The 15,920-nt window shown below is 29.5% G+C and overlaps 1 protein-coding gene across 4 annotated transcripts; it reads right to left on the bottom strand.

Annotated features, from left to right (window-relative positions):
* Positions 1 to 865: 865 nt before the first annotated feature.
* On the bottom strand, positions 866 to 15,239 carry LOC107436659 (guanine nucleotide-binding protein G(o) subunit alpha). 4 transcript variants are annotated; one of them, XM_043039904.2, is made up of 10 exons: positions 14,850 to 15,239; positions 13,765 to 13,927; positions 10,364 to 10,455; positions 8,404 to 8,496; positions 6,879 to 7,039; positions 5,274 to 5,402; positions 4,455 to 4,584; positions 3,781 to 3,852; positions 2,563 to 2,650; positions 866 to 1,224 (listed from the first exon to the last, which is right to left on the bottom strand). In XM_043039904.2, exons 2-10 carry the CDS (start codon positions 13,886 to 13,888, stop codon positions 1,034 to 1,036), a joined length of 1,080 nt encoding a protein of 359 aa, XP_042895838.1. In that variant the 5' UTR covers positions 13,889 to 13,927; positions 14,850 to 15,239; the 3' UTR covers positions 866 to 1,033. The 4 variants fall into 4 exon arrangements, with proteins under 4 accessions (XP_042895838.1, XP_021000557.1, XP_071038665.1 ...); XM_021144898.3 differs by lacking the exon at positions 14,850 to 15,239 and adding an exon at positions 14,097 to 14,233; XM_071182564.1 differs by lacking the exon at positions 2,563 to 2,650 and having other exon boundaries at positions 14,850 to 14,974.
* Positions 15,240 to 15,920: the final 681 nt, after the last annotated feature.

The following is a 15,920-nucleotide window of genomic DNA, read 5'->3' as shown; positions in this document are numbered from 1 at the left end:
AATTAAAAAAAAAAATACTGTGTAATATAAATGAAAGTTTAATTTTAAAAAAAATTTGCAAAATAAGATTCAACATTTAATAGATAATATAATTCAACTTTATAAAAAGTTTGTTTTAAATAAATTATAAGAAGTTTTGTAGAGCTTATATATTTTATTGAAAAAAGCACTTTAAGCTACAATTTTTTTTAAAAAATAGAGTCTATTGTGTTAAAATGTATCAGGATTTTCAAAACCATAAGGAAAAATGCCAAATATGCTGCTGCTGCAAAAAAAAAAAAAAAAAAAAAAAAAAAAAAAAAAAAAAAAACTTCGTACATTTACCTTACAATTGGCGAAAATGGAGCATGACAAAAAATGATTCTTTTAATGATCAATTGTAGTAATACCAATCTAAAAATATCAAAATTTTAAAAATGATGAGGAGATGCATTATAATAACTGCTGAAAAATGATCAAAAGTCATTTGGATATGCAACGAAGTTAGCACAAATAAAGTATGTTTAAACACGTTCATTTAAATACACTTTTCAAAACTTTAAAGACGTTAAAACATATTAAAAAATCGATATTATAAAAAATAAAAACGATTTAAAAGACATTGGATTTAAATCAACACACCCAAAGAGCATCAAAAGTGATTAACTAAACTTCTAAATTAATGTATTGTAATAATGCATTAAAAATATTGGGATTTTTAAAAGCATGTAAAATCATAGCATTAACCACCGAAAAAGAGCGATTTAAAAACTGGTGACTATTCACAGGTTTTTACTCTGTATAACACCCAAGGCAAAAAAGAAAATTCTGTAAGTGATTTCCCCCTGTTACATAACAAAATCTATACATTAAATAAGATACAACATTAAATAAAACATTTTTTATTAAGTCAACATATTAAATGCTTCATCAAAATACTTAAAATACAACATCAAACAATTCTATGCAAAATATACAATCTGTTCTTAACAATAAAACGACAATGGAATAATATACAAATAAGAATGGCACTTGAAGAAGAGTCAACTCTATCTTATAACAATGTGGCAGTTTTTAAATTTTCTCGCACAATAGTGTCCATCACAACTTGAAAAACAACTTGAACATTGCTGGTGTCTGTAGCTGTAGTGAAATGAGGGTAAATCACCTTGCCTGTATGTTTATTCTGAGCTTGAAATTTATGTTGCGCAAATAAGGCCCCACTATCAACATCATAATCAGGACCTTAAAATAAAATAAATATTAAACTAAATATAGAATGAAGTTTGAGTGAAAGGAAATATGTTGCACTATATTTCTTAATTTTCTCTAATTCTATTATTAATTAATTATTCTCATTCTTAATTTTATTCTTGCTTAGTGTTAACCTGCCTCTGGATGTATGATGATTTTTAGCGAGATTGGCTGCTCATTAACAGATTAACGCTATTTGCTTAGAACAGAAACTAAAAATTTTGAAGTGAATAGAAGAATTACATTAAAACTGCAAAGTGTTTCAAATATTCAAAATTCTACACACTTAGCTTATAATAATAAAAATCAAGATGCAATTCTGAAGACAGGAGAACAAGGTATTTCAATTTAATACAATCATTCTCTTGAAAGAAAATTTCAAGGTAGGTACTTTATTTACATCGCACTAGAGCTGTACAATCCCTGAGGGTAATCCGCATCCTGAGGACACTCGCATGATAATCCGAAGGCATCCCTGAGGATAATCCGAAGACACGGCATTGCGATTTTGATCCTCTGCAGAGGGGGTGCCTCCCTTGATTTGGTAGGCCAATGACTTACACGCGAAGTCAAGTACTTTACGGTAGAACAGTTTAACGAAGACCGATGCTGCACAATCTCTGTCCATAGGCAGACTGATCAAAGTGGTTACCCACCCACTTACTGACTGCAGCACGATATGCTTGATTTTGGTGTTCTGCTGGGAACCGTGCTTTTACAATCAGTTCACTGCGGAACTAGAAAAAGCACAGATTTTCTAAAAATTGACATAAGTGATTTAAAATAAAAACGTAACGTTGCCAAAGAAAAATAGAAAGATAAAGATAAGAAACAGAACTAGAAAAATCAGAGTAGCTGAGGGAGAAAAAAGACAAGAAAAACTACAGCGACCTTGAGGGGCAAATCAGGGTAAAATGCATTTCCACACGCTATGGTGAGGTCATGAGGAATTAATGCCGTTAACAAGGGAATTAGCATTCATATGAACGAAACAAAATTCCAGGGTTAATATTAAAAGATGTAAATCAAAAACATTTAAATTTATTGACACCTTAACATAAGAACTGTGTTGATGTCAATTACTCAATAAGTTTTATAATTCTTTTTAATAATATGCACATTTTCTCAAAATAAGTTCAATATTTATAAAATATAAATAAATATTTGCCTTAGTTCTGCGTCTTCACAACATAGCGACTTCATGTTATAACATTTGTTTTTGTTTAGACCATAAATTTTTTAAATAAATATTTCCATGCTCAAAGATTTAAACAAAATAATTTACTCAATAACATAAGCTATGAAGGAAAAATAATAACAAGCACATACCATCATAATCAGCCATATAATAGCGAAGATGTCTTCCAGAGTATAATATTTTTTCACGAAACAAGTCTAACTTATTCAGAAATAAAATCTGAAACAAATGCCATGCAAAATTATAAATAAAAAAAGCATGCTTCTTTTAACTTTTAATAATAAGTTATTTAGCATATCTAAGCACATAATGCAATTTAAAAAAAAACATGCAATATATTAGTTGAAAATAAAATAAAAACATGCAATAATAAATAAAAATGAACGAATTAATGAAAACCACTACAGTTACTCAACATATTATTAATCTGTAATTTATTTTTTAACAAACTTCTACATTTTTTTGAAAATTCAAATGTTTATAATCAAATGGACACGACTAGCAGCAAAAGACCTAACAAATTTCTTTCATACCCAGGCCTAAATGAACATTAAATGAATATGAACAAGAAGGTTTCAGTATTTATTCCCAAAATTCCTTTATTTAATCGTTGCTAAAATTCAAATAGCTTAATAATTTTTAAAACATATTACTTTTTTCTATTAACGAAGATACATTATCATAATAATTCTATACATCCTTTATCTTTTTTAATGTATATATATTTTCAATATACATACATTCGAACCGAGTGGACCAAAATTTCGGTTTCACTTTAACCAGGAGTTCACTATATCCATACTGCTAACAATTTTCACTAATTTTTCCAAACTGCCCCCTTTTATTACACATTTAAATAAATGACCAATAAAAAGAAATACAAAAATGATGTAGTAACAAAAGATGAGTTAACTTTTATTTTTTATTACTCTTCTTGCATACAAAAAATTTTGGGATGGGAAGCTCAGATAGAAGGAGCAAACAAGAAAAATATGGCTACATTCCCCTCAAAAGATAGTTTCAAAAATTGATACATGTATTTTATGTAGAAATTTCAAATTTACCAAAAAATGAAGAAGAAAAAATCAGTCGAAGACAGAAAAAAGTGCATAATATCCAATTTCCCCTCTTTTTTTTGGTTCACTATACCCACAAAAAATAACTTCATATGTGTATAGCAAGGCACAGGAGCGAACATTTTGTTCACTATATCCAGGAGTTCACCATAAGCCATGTTCCCTATAGTGCATTGTCTTGTACTGAATTAATGAACGTGTTTTATAAATAAATTATTCAAAAACAGCATATTTATAAATAAATATTTTCTTTTTCCGTAAATTTTGTCTTACCATGGATGTGTTGATGAAAAATCGATTGTTGCATATTGATGAAAATAACTGCAAGCTTTCTTGTAAACGATTCTGTTAAAAAAAAAAACAATATAAATGAAAATGCAACTATAAACATTAGGTGTTAAGAATTATTGTTTTGATATTTGATATTTTTTTAAAAAAAAATAAAAGTTTCTTATACTTGGATGGAACTTTTACTGGAAAAATCATGGAACTTTTACTCCTATGACAGTTTTTTTCCAATTTGGAATAAACTTGCCAGTTAGAAAGAAAAAAAAAATTCTCATCGCTAAAAAACCATCTAATAAATGGGTTTCTCTTAATTAAAAAATCAACACTGTCAATAATTACAATATGCTTTTTTAATAGAATTAAAAAAAAAGAATTTTACTAATTGAGAGCAATTATACATGTACACTACAAACAAGCATACCATAAATGAAAAGGCTAGAAAACCATCTACTAAAGATTTTCTGTTAATTAAAAATTCAATACTGTTAAAGATTACAGTATACTTTTTTTTTATAGATTAAAACAAATTTTTAGTAAATAAGAGCAATTATGTGTGTACACTAGGAACAAGCATACCAGTAATGAAAAAATATTTTTACAGATACAGATTATCAAGTAAAAAATTACATAAATTGAAGAATAGTAAAAAGAGGAATTACAATTGAGTTATCTTCTTGTAAAACCATATCATAGCCACTCAATGCTACAACAAACAGCAAAGCACCTACATCGTCAAAACACTGAATCCATTTACGACGTTCAGATCTCTGACCACCAACGTCAAACATTCTGAAACGAATTTTTTTAAAACACAATACAGTTTACTACCTTTTCAATCAATTACACATTACTACAAATAATCAGCATAGAAAAGAGGTAGTTAGAGTTTAATGCACACTTTTAACTTTCTTTATTTGAATCTAACTCATAGATGCTGTTCCTTATTTTGAAAGAACATAAATCAAGAAATACTGGTTCAAATTATTTTTCTTAAAGTGATCTGAATAATTGGTAGACACAATGAATGGGGTTTATGTAGTTAAAGTTCTACTAAATTAAAACAAGACTGAGAATGGCATGTTTTCAGTTTATTTCAAATAGGGCCCAAAAATTTAACAAAAACACAGATTTATCTCATCTTTATTTGATCCTAATTGACGGAATTATGGTTGAATCTTACTTATTCAAACCCCTTTTATCCAAACACTACTGTTAAACAAAGTCAATTCCAAAATTTATTTCCTACATATAAATTTTTTTTCTAAATTCCTTTCTGCTGCCATAATTCATACTATGCTTATGGCAGATTATTTGCTTCATTACAGCAAATGATTCAAAATTTAAAAATAGTTGAATATTACCTTAAAGAAAATAAAAGTTGAATACTACATACATAAGTACAACTAATGTAAACATTGAATTCTATAAATATTAACATGCTATATCTTGCCAAATTTTTGACAAGCAAATTAAAATACCTTATCACAAAATCATTAATTTTAAAATGAGTTTCTATGATTCCTGTAGTACGAACACGTGCTCTAAGTACATCAGTAGCAGTTGGCACATATTTTTCTGAGCAGATGCGATCCATGCTTTCAAATAAACTGAAAAGAAAGAAAATAACATTCAAAATTTTGCACAATTCAATTAAATGGAAAACTATCATGGAAATTCAGTCACAAAAACTTTAAAGAACTACATAAAACATTTTGTTTAAACTGTACAACTTAACAAACTTTCGTTGTAGTTAGATCAAGGTATTCATTGATTAAATAAGTATAAGCTTCATTAAAACTATAATATTTTAATTTTACTTTCGATGAAATTTATAAATTTTTACTGTACTATGTAACTGTTTAATAATAAAAAGAATATTTTCATTAACTTATTTTGATAGGCTGCCAGGATAATGGGGAAATGTCGGACTTTCTTTGAAGCTTTTCTTGCTTGAAAGGCACATGAAGTTACAATCTCTGACCTCCACCCTCTCCTATCCAGTGCAATCTCTCCGGCAAGACTTCAAGTCGGTCAATTAAATTGGTTTCTCTCATTTGTCACCATACTTGCTTCTCCTCTTACCGTATGGTGACTAGGACAATGCGATTCTTTCATTGTCTTTGGCATGTTTTCTTAATGTGTAGGCAAAATGTTAGTCTTTTCTATTCTGTTGAGCAAATTGGACTTGCCTCAGATGTATAGGGAGAGAATAGTGCTAGCTCGACTTGGTAATTTATTATTACTTTCACTTAGAAGAAAACAAAATGATTTTAAACACACTATTTTAAACAAAGAGTTTAAAAGGCAACAATTACATCACTAGTCACTAACAAAAGTAATTAATAAGGAGAAATTCATTTTTTTTCAAATAATTATTTCTACCCTAGTAAACTGCAAATATGGTTAATACAAGATTTTAAGAAAAAAACTTTTAAAGAGCATTTTGTAAAAGTTAATATTCTTATTTTAAATTTAGGAAAATATAACCATAAAGCAGTGAAAAATTTTTTATGAAATAATAATGTTCATTATTAAATACAAAAGCTACCACAATATGGCAATTTTACTTTGAGAAGGGGGATATGCTGAAATGCACATTATCCAAAGTTCTAAGGCACATAGGTCTTTCCACTCATCTTAAACCTATTTTCATGAAATTGAAGCACACTTGGTGTGCATGCAAATGTGTGGAAGGTTTAACATAAAAATCTGCCTTAGATATTAGCCTTATTTAATTTGAACCTCATTGGCAATTATTAAAATTTATTTCTACCATACATTTCAAGATTGTACAATTCACAAGTTTGTTGTAGAGTTTTGGCAAAAAGTAAACAAAAATGAAGATAAAATAAAATAATCTTGCTTTCCCACCCCCTTACAGTTTCAGGTTTCCCAGATTCATAGAAACACTTAACAGAATGTAAGGTTCATACAAAAAAACTAATTCTAAATAAATTCTACTTATTAGAATTTTTTAATAACTTGTATCAAATAAAATTAAAACAAGAAACTTTAGAAATAATTTGTTTAATTTTTCATGATTATTAGAGTGAAATATTTAGACAAAGAGGAGAATAACTTACTATAAAGCTGAATCATTGAGTTCATATTCATAACCTCTTGCTACAGCTAGCCTAACTCCTTTATCATTCCATAAATTTTTCAATGCATTGCAAATAAAAGGAAGCATAATGTATTTGTCATCAAAACAACATTGGCAGGAAAGAATAGTTTGAGCATGGGCCTAAAATAAAACAAATTAATGAGTAAATTTCATTTGCATTATAAATTGTTTATGGGATAATAAAAAATTCAAAATAATTAAAGCAATTAGAAACTACATTTCCAGTGGAAAAACGTGCAATGCAACAGAAATTCCAAAAGGAAATTGAAACCAAAAGAATAAATAAAGAAAAACAATGAAAAATATGACAACTGAAGCTGATGTCGCCAGAAGAGCAACAACTTAGAGATTTTGCTCTCTCGATAGAAAATTTTTTGCATTTATGACTTTCGGGGCTGGTACCAACGACCTCAGCTTCGGTTGTCATATTTTTCATTGTTTTTATTTATTTATTCTTTTGTTTATGGGATATTGTAAAGTTGCTTGAGTTAAAAATTGACAAATAAAATGCATACTAAAAGCAGACAAATATATACTAATAAACTGCTTTTTAAATACTGCTGATTGGCGAACTGTTTTGTCATAATCAGGGGTCTGTCTAGGTTTTTTTGAGAGGTACCTATTTTCTGAAAAGTTAGACTTAATTTGTGAAATTTAAAAATTGTATTAAAAAATCAACACAAAAATATGGTAAAAGTATTTTGTGAAACTACTGGTTTTCCTAAAATTGAATTTTTGAAAGTACCGCTAAACGGCAGTAAATTTGCCCTGGACAGACCCCTGATAATATTGCCAGAAAAAATTAAAAGAAAATCTAAATAACTACAAGCTTAATATTTAAATTTTGATTAGGTGACAATCATGAATTTTACATACATTGAAAGACACTGCCAAACAGAGTAAATAAGCACCATTACTTTATTTATTTAAATTAATTAATAAAAAAAAAAGAAGAATATTTAAATATTTCCCTCTCCATCTAAACAGTTAAGTTAGTTCAAGAGAGATATCTTAAGTTAATGTTCACATAGTTTCGTCAAATTGTAACATAAATTAAAGAATAAATTACGAGTAACTTTATATTAACTTTAACTGACTAATAGTAGCAATAAGCTAATAATAGGACACAAAATTACAAAATACCTCATCATAATACTGTTGATATATACATAACATATTTCCTAACATTTAAAAACGAAATTATAATCTAATTAAATCTTTTTCTAATAAATAGATAGAATGAAAAGATTCAAAGACAAGTAAAGAACTAAATTAAAATGTATTTTAGAGTGCTTATCAAAAATATAAAATTTTCTTTTAATAATAAAGTTTCATACATAATTATAGAATAACATATTTAAATAAAATTTATTACAAATTTCAAAAATTTCTTTAATGCAAAGCATATATTAAACTATGAAAAGTGGCAAAACAATTTTTAGAAGACTTTCATGATTTAACTCTGATAAAATTACTTTACATACTTTATTTTTAGCATTTTCCAAATTTATACGAAGAATTCCCATTCCCGTAAGCACATACTTCATGGAACTTAGTATATTATCAAGGACTGTAGGCTGCAAAGAAATAATTTCATATAAGTAGTTTATAAGATATATACATCAGAAATAATTGCAACCAAAAAAGTAAATGTTTTCGTACATTAGCAAAAAAAATTTACGTTTTAACTGGACGTTTGGTAAACCGATACGTTTTTCCGCAGTTTCAATTACTAGAAAATGGACAAACTATCTAAGCCAAAGTTACAAAAGGTCCAGTACCAGAACTAGTCAATAGATTGGATACTTTATGAAGATACAGTCAAAATGAAGCAATCAAGAAGATCAAATCAAATGGTTTATTCTGCCCTTATTTATTCCCAGGACGCCAGTCCATTCAATTTACACCTGGTTTTGGATAACGATTTGCACAAGTAAAAATTGTGATTATGATAAGATAGCAATAGAGTTTTTCTGTTTCTTCTTTTAGGGACAAGAACTTCCATAAAAAGGGAATTTATAAGGCTGAAACTTGTTAAAAACATTTAATTCAAGCACAAGGAAATTATTTAGCTGAATAAAATACATTTGTACATAATTATTGAGTAATGATTTTTCACTGAAAACACGAACTATTTTGTATCCTCAATGATTTTAATCTAGAAAAATTAAGCCTTAAAAAGTTTAAAAAACGATAATAAAAATCAACTAGTAAAATAATTTATTTAAGGTTGTTGTTTTACAATGAAATATTTAACATTTTAAAAAACGTAAAAGATGCATAAAAATATTGTGTTTTTATAATGTAGTCTATGGCAGTGAATTTTATTTAAAACCGCAGTTAAACAGGTGACCCAATTCTGAATTTATAACTATCAAGTTCAAACCCGATTCCTCGGAATTTTGAACCCACCCCAGAGTACAAGAGAACTCCCGGTTAGCATTGGGATAAACTAACTATTGTGTAGCTCTTTTTGATGGAACTAAGCTGCATTTGCGTTACATGTAGAGAAGAACCACAATAACTTCAAATGGTCAAACCGATAGGAAGGGGATTTTAACCCATAATCCTTCTACCACTGAGGATATTTTACATCAGCCCTGTGGACAGAGAGAAGTCAGAAGGTCAACCATTTTATGCAGATAGTTTCCATGTGTTTGAGTGTTCTTCACTCCACAAAAAAAAAAACTCCACTTAAAAATAAAGATTTCAAATTGCTATAATATATTACTTTATAAACTGATCGTTTCACTCATGTATGAGTTGAATTTGGGCAATGTTTATTGGGCCACACAAAATTTTTATAAATATTATGAGGCTCACACACAAAAAATTTAAGAAACCCTGCTCTAAATCAATAATTTCTAATCAGTTCCTTTTATTGTGAGTACTAAGACCATATGAAATGCAAACTAGCCTTTTTATCTATAAAAAATGGTCTGGCTGCTGTTTTTAGAAAAGATTTAGAATTTCTTTTATTCTATTAAAAAATTGATGACTATGAAATGATTGTGTTTGCCAAAAGATAAGGCTATCTAGTTTACATTCACAGTAAGTAGCTTACAGTTGATTTATTTCTTCAATAAACAATCATATTTATGGCAAGAAATCTTATCGAAGATTTTAATAAGTATTAATAACAATGGAAATTAATTACAGTGGCAATAACATTAATAACAATGGGAACCGAATTAGCAATTTTATACATTGAATTATGAATATACTATATATAGAAATATATGTAGAAATATATTATAGAAATGCATAGAAATATGAGATTGGCAAAAATTTTCAAATATATAAGTATCTAAAATGGGTTATTTTTCCATTCATAGAATAGGCTTTATTTCATATCTAAAATTTTTGTGACGTTAAAATATCCATTCTGATTACATCAAATATAAAATATGTTGAGTCAAAGGCAATACTTGGAACCTATAGTACCTTAAAGCTCTTCAACTCATCAGTGGTGAAGCCGTCACTATGAATTATTTTCATTTGTTTCACAAGAGTACTTTTTCCACTCTCTCCCGCACCTTTAAAAATAATGTGACAAAAATTATAAAATACTCTTAAAATCAATAAAATATAAATATTTATTTGAAAAATAAAGCTACAGATCTCCCTAAAAATGTTAAAAAAGGGCAATTTCAGATTTGGAGGGCAGTTACTTAACCATATAAATAAAAAATAAAAAACTAGCAAATTTCCAAAATGTATATTTTCAATTAATTAATAAAACATACAGCAATACACATTTATAAATCTAATAAAGATTACTCTATCAAAGAGCAATATTTAATATTCCCTTAGCCTCCAATTAAATTAGTATGACAATCCAATATGGTTATGGAAAATGTTAAAAAATAATAGTTATTTGTAGCCTTAATTTTAATTTAGGCATGAGGTTTAATTCTTAAAACACTTTACATTCATAGTCTCTTTTGATGCTTTTTTTTTCCAATTTCTTTTTAAAGAGTTTAAATCTCTAAATATCCAAGTTAAAAAAAAATAGATAGATAAAAATATATCTTTTCTCAAAATAAAAAATAAAATCAAGTAGAAGTAAAATATGTTAACAAAAAAAGGCGAGGATACACTTGTCTGGGTGAAAGAGAGGTAAGGTGGGAGAAAAAACACACACCATAAATACAAAATAGTTTGATATCAAAATTTAAAATAAAAATGCACTACCATCTTTAACAAAATAATAATGCAATGATTCACTTTTGATAACGCGAATTTATGTTAACTTTTATAAATGTAAATATGTAAGCAATTCTTAGTAGCAGCATTTTGTCTAGTGAAAAATGAGCCTGCTATTGTGTGGTCGAACTAAGCAACATAATGATAATGAGTTTTTTTTTTTTACCTCTCCCACTGAAAGAAAAAAACAACAGATTAGTACTAAAGGATCTCAACTCAGAAATATTTACTTATAACATTTGCATTGTACATAATTAGAGTTCCCACTAGCAATGAAAACTTAGTGGTCCAATAGGAACACCTAAGTATTCATTTTTTGGCTAAAAACTCAATATAGTAGACAAACTTTAGGGGGGGGGGAGGATTAATGCAAAGCGCAACACGTAAATTTGAAATTTTAATTTCAAATTTTTTGTACCAGGCAGTTTAAGTTATTCCATTTTAATACCACGCATCTGAATTCCATACCAGGCATACAGCAATAAAAGTAGTAAACAGTTTTTTTTTTAAAATGCGGGGGATTTGATAAAAAATTATATTTTATGGTGTTAATGTTCAATATATAAAATAAAATTTGCATTATAATTTTCGATATGATAAATTTATTTGATATTTTTTGTTACATTTACTATTTTCAAATTTCAAGAATATATAAGGCAACAATTTTGTCTCCTATGCGTATGACTTCAATGACATTTGTAGAGCATTTGGTGACTATTGTTGCCATACTGGCATGAACCCTAAATAAAATATAGATCAAGAAAAAGAATTCCAAAAACAATGTCCTTATAGAATGTTTGAAAAGTTTTCAAATTTGAAGATAAATTTATTTGGTTATAGGTAAATAGTATCCTAGTCTCCATTCAAGAACCTACATCAACACGATGATCGAGTTTCGGCCACAATCCGACAGCCTTTAGACGAAAAAACTTAACAAAAGAAGGCACACACCACAGAAACCACTATACAGTACAGAACTCTCCCTAGGAATAAAAAAGGTCAAGGTGCTTCCTCACATAAAAGAGCACTTTGAGTTTTGAAAAGGCACTGACTTAAACCCGAAAATTTTTATCAAAGTATACAATATTAAATATTAAATGAATTTGATTCCAAGCATTTTTTTTTAAAATTACCCTCCCATACTATTTTATGTGAATATTTCAAATAGTATTATCAATATGAGAGAAAAATTTGTTGTGAAAAACAAAGGAGTGCTAAAAAACAATCTCTGTACATTAAATTGTTTCAAAAAAAGTCAACTAAAAAAAAAACAAATAATTGATAATCAACTTCTGAATTTTTTTTTTTTAATTTTAACTGAAAAAATTATGAGAAAATAAACATTTAATGGTGCATTTAAAAAAAAAGTGTTCATTTAAAAAATAATTTTAAAGTCTATTAAAAGATTCATTAATAAACCAACCCACTCTCAAACAAAGAGAAACTTCAAAATTTTAACGATTAGAGAATAGTAATAACAATTAAACATATTAACACTAATTTTAGTGATCCTTTAAACAGTGAATTAATTTCTTTTAAATAGAATATGAATGACAAGGAAGTGTTTTAAAGGAATGAGGGCTTATTTTTACAAAAAGAGCGCATTAGTGGGGATCAAAGGGCATGCCCTTCTACCAATGATTGGGAAGAACACTGTAAAGTACACACAAGTATATTTAAATTTTTTAGAAGAAGACATTTTCAACATCAATATCTATTCAAAAATAATCACGAAGTTATGAAAATTTCTAGTTAGTGGCTCGCAAGAAACTTGAAATAGAAGCGGTTTAACACAATCCTAGAAGCGGTACAACTTTTAGATACCGTCTAATAAACATCAACATATTTTTTTTCTTTTTTAATTTTTACGAGTGAAAAATCTTTTTTACACTTTGTATATTGTAGTTGTGACAACAGATGCTTGCATGGAAATATCCCCTTTACAAGTATTAGGCAGAAGACTTTGGCATTGCTGTGGAATTTTTAAAAAAAATTCTCGCAGAAAAAAATTTCCCACATTCAGTTTGTCCCAATAAAAAATTTCACCTTTAATTTCTGCATTTAATGTTATTTTAAGGAGTGTAAAAATTTTTGGACATTACTTTACAGACAAAGCTAAGAATTTGTTATCAAATTTTGTGCATTGAAATTTGAGTTCTTAGGTGATTATTTTTATGTTGTTAAAATCCAGACGCTTTGTTAGGTAACCATTTCATATTGAGGTTTAAAAAATTAGACATTTTAAGTTGGGGGATATTTTCGTATCGTGATCTGTCACGCCAACTACTATCTCCAAGGTGCCAAATAGATTTTAAACTTGCAATTTAAAAAAAAAAACATGTACTAGATGATTGCCCGGGGGTGGCTACGAGTTATACCTTTCGCGTTGGTCCCTTTCTATGATGTTTTTGTTTTAGTTTCTCGCGGGTCACTGCCCGGAAGTTTCCAAGACTTGGCGATTATTCTGCCACAGATCATGATACGGAAATCTATCTTAAGTACTTGACTGAATACATTCATAACGATTCAAGATTATTTAATCTTGAATAAGTTTATGCACCACGTACGTAAACCTACTAATAATTCACGAAAACTATTCAAAAGTAGTGTAAAATTCAAAACTTCAATTTTTCTATTACCCAAAAGTAAGATTTTGATGACATTTCTCTCCTGTTTAGCAAGTTCAGCGAGTTGTCTATCAATTTCTTCACTCCGCAATTGAGCCCGTCGTTCTTCTTCGTCAAGGCTTAGGCAAGCCCCCATGCTCCATAACTCACAATTTAAAACGATACATTGGAATAACTAAAAAGAAATATCTATGATTTATTTCATGGAGTCGAACAAAATATTAAGAAAACCAGAATATATAAACAAATGTTTTCAGGAAATGTTCGAAACAGTGCGCAAGTTGGAAAAAGAATATAATATAATTGGCTATTTAATAAGTTTTGAAATTAAAAAATCATTAAACCTTTATCCAAAACCATAGCAAGCCTGAATTGCAGATGACAGCTACACCACACGCTAAAATTTTTTGTTGTCAAACAGGATGGGCAGCGGCGATAATGCCAGATGTAAGTAAACAAATATTTCATTTAAAAAAAAAAAGTTTTTAGTATGTTACTCCACTGTTTGCTAAAAAAAAAAATCGCAAGTTCAATTCTCAGATTATTATTCGTCATCCATTCGTCTTCCATAAAATGCAAGAATAACTTCTCCTTGATGAAAATATTAGGGGAACGAAGGGCACAAAGTTGCTGCCTTAGGTGCCTGAAGTGATTATGTTCGCCAGTTTCTTTGTATAATTAATTATTCTTTTTTCTATTTATGAGTAAAAACTTACTCGTTGGTAAAAACACTATTCCAGTTCCATTAGGGAGTTGGCGATGTTGATTCAAGTGATTTGTTTGTAGTTGTTGTTGTTGTAGTTCATTTGCGTCGCACGACAGCTGCACAATGGGCTATAGGCGACAGTCTGGGAAACATCCCCGAGGATGTTCCAGAGACATACCATCACAATTTTGATCCTCTGCAGAGTGGATGGCATCCCCGCTTTCGTAGCCCGACGATCTGTGAGCGAAGTCGAGCACTTNACAAAATATTAAGAAAACCAGAATATATAAACAAATGTTTTCAGGAAATGTTCGAAACAGTGCGCAAGTTGGAAAAAGAATATAATATAATTGGCTATTTAATAAGTTTTGAAATTAAAAAATCATTAAACCTTTATTCAAAACCATAGCAAGCCTGAATTGCAGATGACAGCTACACCACACGCTAAAATTTTTTGTTGTCAAACAGGATGGGCAGCGGCGATAATGCCAGATGTAAGTAAACAAATATTTCATTAAAAAAAAAAAAAAGTTGTTAGTGTGTTACTCCACTGTTTGCTAAAAAAATCGCAAGTTCAATTCTCAGATTATTATTCCACCTCCCTAAGTTCCAAGAATAACTTCTCCTTGATGAAAATAATATTAGGGGAACGAAGGGCACAAAGTTGTTGCCTTAGGTGCCTGAAGTGATGATGTTCGCCACTTTCTTTGTGTAATTAATTATTCTTTTTTCTATTCACGAGTAAAAACTTACTCGTTGGTAAAAGCACTATTCCAGTTCCATTGGGGAGTTGGCGATGTTGATTCAAGCTATTTGTTGGTAGTTGTTGTTGTTGTAGTCTATTTGCGTCGCACTAGAGCTGCACAATGAGCTATAGGCGACGGTGTGGGAAACATCCCCGAGGATGTTCCAGAGACATACCTTCACAACTTTGATCCTCTGCAGAGGGGATGGCACCCCCGCTTCCGTAGCCCGACGACCTGTGAGCGAAGTCGAGCACCTTACGGTAGAACAGTTTAACGAGGATCAATACCGCACACCCTCGATCCCTTTGTAGACTGATCCAAGTGATCACCCACCCGCACACTCACCTCAGTCAGTGATGCTAGGTGTTCTACTGGGAACCGTGTCTTAATGATCAATCCGCTGCGAGACGATTTGCTTGTAGAATCAATGTGAACCGTAGGACGAAGTGAAATAGTATAGTGATGCTATCTGTCGGGGAGGGAAATAGTTGAGTATTCGATTGTCTGTAGCCACCAATTTATAGCTTGTGTATAGAAAGGACTCCCTTCGCTATGAAGTCTAAGGTCGTCTGCTGCTATAGAAATAAGAAATAACGCATTTCAAAAAGGGGGGCTTCTTTCTCCCCTGATTCCCTTTCTCTCGCCAACCAGATACAAAACATGTCTTAAATAGCAAACCAATACCTCTTCTTGAAATAGTTTAACCCCGTAACCAT

This window comes from Parasteatoda tepidariorum, chromosome 6, assembly GCF_043381705.1.
Source record: "Parasteatoda tepidariorum isolate YZ-2023 chromosome 6, CAS_Ptep_4.0, whole genome shotgun sequence".
NCBI lineage: Eukaryota > Metazoa > Arthropoda > Arachnida > Araneae > Theridiidae > Parasteatoda > Parasteatoda tepidariorum.
The sequence above is the reverse complement of the archived record's forward strand: the minus strand, read 5'-3'. Positions and strand labels throughout refer to the sequence as shown.

Excerpts from the sequence above, each read along its gene's own strand:
- LOC107436659 (XM_043039904.2), bottom strand. The coding sequence starts at position 13,888 with ATGGGGGCTTGCCTAAGCCTTGACGAAGAAGAACGACGGGCTCAATTG. Across the intron at positions 5,403-6,878 it reads CTCAATGATTCAGCTTTATA|TTTATTTGAAAGCATGGATC; the intron begins GTAAGTTATTCT and ends CTTTCTTTTCAG. Across the intron at positions 1,225-2,562 it reads TTATATGGCTGATTATGATG|GTCCTGATTATGATGTTGAT; the intron begins GTATGTGCTTGT and ends TTTTATTTTAAG.